The 3,446-nt window shown below is 53.3% G+C and overlaps 1 protein-coding gene across 5 annotated transcripts; it reads right to left on the bottom strand.

Annotated features, from left to right (window-relative positions):
• Window positions 1–1,000: 1,000 nt before the first annotated feature.
• LOC111533513 (somatotropin) lies at window positions 1,001–2,727 on the bottom strand. Of its 5 annotated transcripts, none has more exons than XM_023200269.2 (5): window positions 2,574–2,727; window positions 2,152–2,312; window positions 1,819–1,938; window positions 1,562–1,726; window positions 1,001–1,306 (listed from the first exon to the last, which is right to left on the bottom strand). In XM_023200269.2, the coding sequence occupies exons 1-5, from the start codon at window positions 2,581–2,583 to the stop codon at window positions 1,109–1,111; spliced, it is 654 nt and encodes a 217-aa protein (XP_023056037.1). In that variant the 5' UTR covers window positions 2,584–2,727; the 3' UTR covers window positions 1,001–1,108. The 5 variants fall into 5 exon arrangements, with proteins under 5 accessions (XP_023056037.1, XP_026306028.1, XP_023056038.1 ...); XM_023200270.2 differs by having other exon boundaries at window positions 1,006–1,306; window positions 1,819–1,893; XM_023200271.2 differs by lacking the exon at window positions 1,819–1,938 and having other exon boundaries at window positions 1,006–1,306; window positions 2,574–2,639.
• Window positions 2,728–3,446: the final 719 nt, after the last annotated feature.

Below are 3,446 nucleotides of genomic sequence, written 5' to 3'. Positions count from 1 at the left end.
CATCGAGATGTGTCTAGTAGTTGTAGGAAGTCTGGGGTGCTTTCCTGATGGGGTGCCCTCAGCTGGAAATAGCCTCTCTCCTTCCTTTGACCTGTCCTGTGGCTATTTGCAGATATTTTGTTCCTCTTACCAGACTGTAAGCTCTTTGAGACTGGATTTCTGCCCTTCGTCCATTCATTCATTCACTCATTCTTCTATTCATGTGTTCACTGATTCCACAAGTTGTTGTTGCCTATAACATGTACTAGAGATTGTACCAGGAAGATGGGCATAACTAGATAAACAAAAAACATGATCCTTTCTCTTCTAGAGCTAACAATCTACTGGTCACAGAGATAATGGCAAAAAAGTAAATATAAAATGGCAAAAATAGAAATTTCGAATGGAGAACAGTCCCATGAGGAAAATAGTTAAGATATGGAGGGAGAGAATAAGCCAGAGGGTGATGGGACGAGGCAGCTGGCACAGCGCCAGGCCCAGCAATTCAACAAGCATCTAGTGAGTGGACCCAGCACATGAGAGGACAGTGCCAAGCAAAGAAGTCAAATGTCCACTGGGCTGGGCGTGACCAGGTCGCCCATGCTGTGTTGGACGTCCTCCTGCTGGTATAATTATTTTAAAATAACAGGACAAGGAAGGGCACCATCGTTCATGCCTGTGATCCCAGCAATTTGGGAGGCCGAGGTGGGTGGATCACCGGAGGTTAGGAATTGGAGACCAGCCTGGCCAACATGGTGAAACTCTGTCTCTTCCAAAAATACAAAAATTAGCTGAGCCTGGTCGTGCATGCCTGGAATTCCAACAACTCGGGAGACTGAGGCAGGAGAATTGCCTGAACCCAGGAGGCGGAGGTTGCAGTGAGCCAAGATGGTGCCACTGCACTCCAGCCTGGTTCCCAATAGATCCCGCAGGCCCTACAGGTCATCTTCCCAACCTGCCGCTTGCTCCATATTCACCACCCTCCTCCCCATAACATTATAGAAGGACACCTAGTCAGACAAAATTATGCAACTTAATTTTATTAGGACACATCTGGTGGGCACTGGAGTGGCACCTTCCATGGCCAGGAGTGGCAATGGGGAGGGGTCACAGATTGCCACCCAGGCATCTAGAAGCCACAGCTGCCCTCCACAGAGCGGCACTGCACGATGCGCAGGAATGTCTCGACCTTGTCCATGTCCTTCCTGAAGCAATAGAGCAGCCCGTAGTTCTTGAGCAGTGCATCATTGTTGTGTGAGTTTGTGTCAAACTTGCTGTAGGTCTGCTTGAAGATCTGCCCAGTCCGGGGGCTGCCGTCTTCCAGCCTCTGCAAAGTGAAGGAAGAGAAGGAGAGGCTGAGAGCGCTTGGTTACTCTTCCCTCCCTCTCTCATTCATTCATTTTCCTCCCTCCCCTTCAGGGTGTAGAGAAAGGCCTGGAGGATTCACCAGGGGAAATGAAGACTAAGGTGAGTTCTCTTGGGTCAGGGCCTGACTGCTAAAAAGAGGGTAGCAGTGTTTCTCTCCCCCAGCCCTCGAAGCCAGTGGGGTTCCAGGATTGGGGACCCCTGGCAGCACCCTCACCCCCATCAGCGTTTGGATGCCTTCCTCTAGGTCCTTTAGGAGGTCATAGACGTCGCTGTCCGAGGTGCCATACACCAGGCTGTTGGCAAACACACTCCTGAGGAACTGCACGGGCTCCAGCCATGACTGGATGAGCAGCAGGGAGATGCGGAGTAGCTCCAGGTTCTGCAGGGGAAGGACATGCAGTGGCTGTGCTGCCCGGGGCTCTGACCACAGGCCTCCCCCATCCCTGCCTTGGGGAGAAGGTATCCACTCACGGATTTCTGCTGCGTTTCCTCCCTGTTGGAGGGTGTCGGAATAGACTCTGAGAAGCAGAGGGAGGTCTGGGGGTTCTGCAGGAATGAATACTTCTGTTCCTTTGGGATATAGGCTTCTTCCTAGGAGAAGGACCACCCACCAAGATCTACGCTGGAGACCAGCTTCCATTGTTACTTTTCTGGGAACCTCATTCAGCATATGCTCATCTGCCTGCCTTTGCGCTTCAGAAAACAACCTGAGCTCCTTAGTCTCCTCCCCTTACTTCCCAGCGAGCGAGGGAATGTCACCCCTTCCTGCCACCTGTGATGTGTTCCCATTCCCCAAGAGCTTACAAACTCCTGGTAGGTGTCAAAGGCCAGCTGGTGCAGGCGATGGGCGCGGAGCATAGCGTTGTCAAAAAGCCTGGATAAGGGAATGGTTGGGAAGGCACTGCCCTCTTGAAGCCAGGGCAGGCAGAGCAGGGCAAAAGCCAGGAGCAGGGATGTCCGGGAGCCTGGGGAGAAACCGGAGGGCAACAGACGGAGCCGGAGAGCAAGAGGCCAGAGCTCTCCCTGCCCCAGGAGCTGTTTGTGTTCCTCTCGCCATCCCTCCAGGGACCAGGAACATTCTGAGATTGGCCAAATATCTGGGCTTAGATGGCGATACTCACATTCAGAAGCCCCAAACCTGAGGGTTAGTGCCCCTGTCCCATCTACAGGGCGCCGCCTCTTCCTTCAGGACACATCGTGCGGAAAGGGATTTTAAGGGCGCTTACCTGCAGCCATTGCAGCTAGGAGAGCTGTCCACAGGACCCTGAGACGTTCGGGGAGTTGGGCCTTGGGATCCTGGAGCTGGTCTCTTGTGGGCCCTTTTTATACCCTGGCCCCTTATCTCTCACTGGTTGCCCCCACCTGTTTCTCTGTACATTTATGCATGGGGCCACTGACGTGCCTGTGCTAATGGATAATTTAGAAGCTCCTCCCACACATACTGGGATCATGCCCCCTGGCTTGTCATCTTTCCCTTCCTACCGTCACCAGCATTGTGAGGGTTATGCACAGAGTGTCAGCCAGAGATACCACCCAACTTGTCCTCTCTTTAAGGAGAAGGTGGGTGCCCTCTGGCAGCACGCCATGGTGGCCAACCTGAACACGGGGAAGGATGTCAGGATAGCCCGTCCTTGAGACCCCTACAGACCCCATCCCACTCTCTATCCTATCCCTTTCCTCCTCCCCACATTTCCCCTCCACCCAGCAGAGAGAATGTGTGTGTTGGGAAAAGGGGCCAAGCACAGCCAATAGATTGTGGGGGTTCTGGGAATGATTCAGTCCTGAATTCCACTTTTGTTGACTCCTCCTGGGCCCGCCTGAGGCAGCTGGATGCAGTGCTAACACTGACCACTAGAAGGAACCAACCCCCTACTTTACTCTCCCCTTTCCCTGAGCCTTGAGAGGGGGTGGGGGGGGGGCGCTCCCCCAGGTCTCTGGGGACAAAGAACCCAGACTCAGGGTATTGCCCCAGCTCCTTGGACCTGCAGCAGAGATACAAACCAAGAAACAGAAATCCCAGGGACAGACACGGACCACAAGCGCTTCCTCCCCTAGCCCTGAAACCATCAGAGAATCTCAAAGTTATAAGAGCTCTTGAA

This window comes from Piliocolobus tephrosceles, unplaced genomic scaffold, assembly GCF_002776525.5.
Source record: "Piliocolobus tephrosceles isolate RC106 unplaced genomic scaffold, ASM277652v3 unscaffolded_15981, whole genome shotgun sequence".
In the NCBI taxonomy this organism is placed as follows: domain Eukaryota; kingdom Metazoa; phylum Chordata; class Mammalia; order Primates; family Cercopithecidae; genus Piliocolobus; species Piliocolobus tephrosceles.
This window is presented reverse-complemented; position numbering and strand designations above follow the sequence as displayed.

What these genes read in the sequence shown, in the direction of transcription:
- LOC111533513 (XM_023200269.2), bottom strand. An exon ending in AGGAAACGCAGCAGAAATCC is followed by an intron (nt 1,727 to 1,818) that starts GTGAGTGGATAC and finishes CTTCCCCTGCAG; the next exon opens with AACCTGGAGCTACTCCGCAT. An exon ending in GCATCCAAACGCTGATGGGG is followed by an intron (nt 1,307 to 1,561) that starts GTGAGGGTGCTG and finishes TTCACTTTGCAG; the next exon opens with AGGCTGGAAGACGGCAGCCC.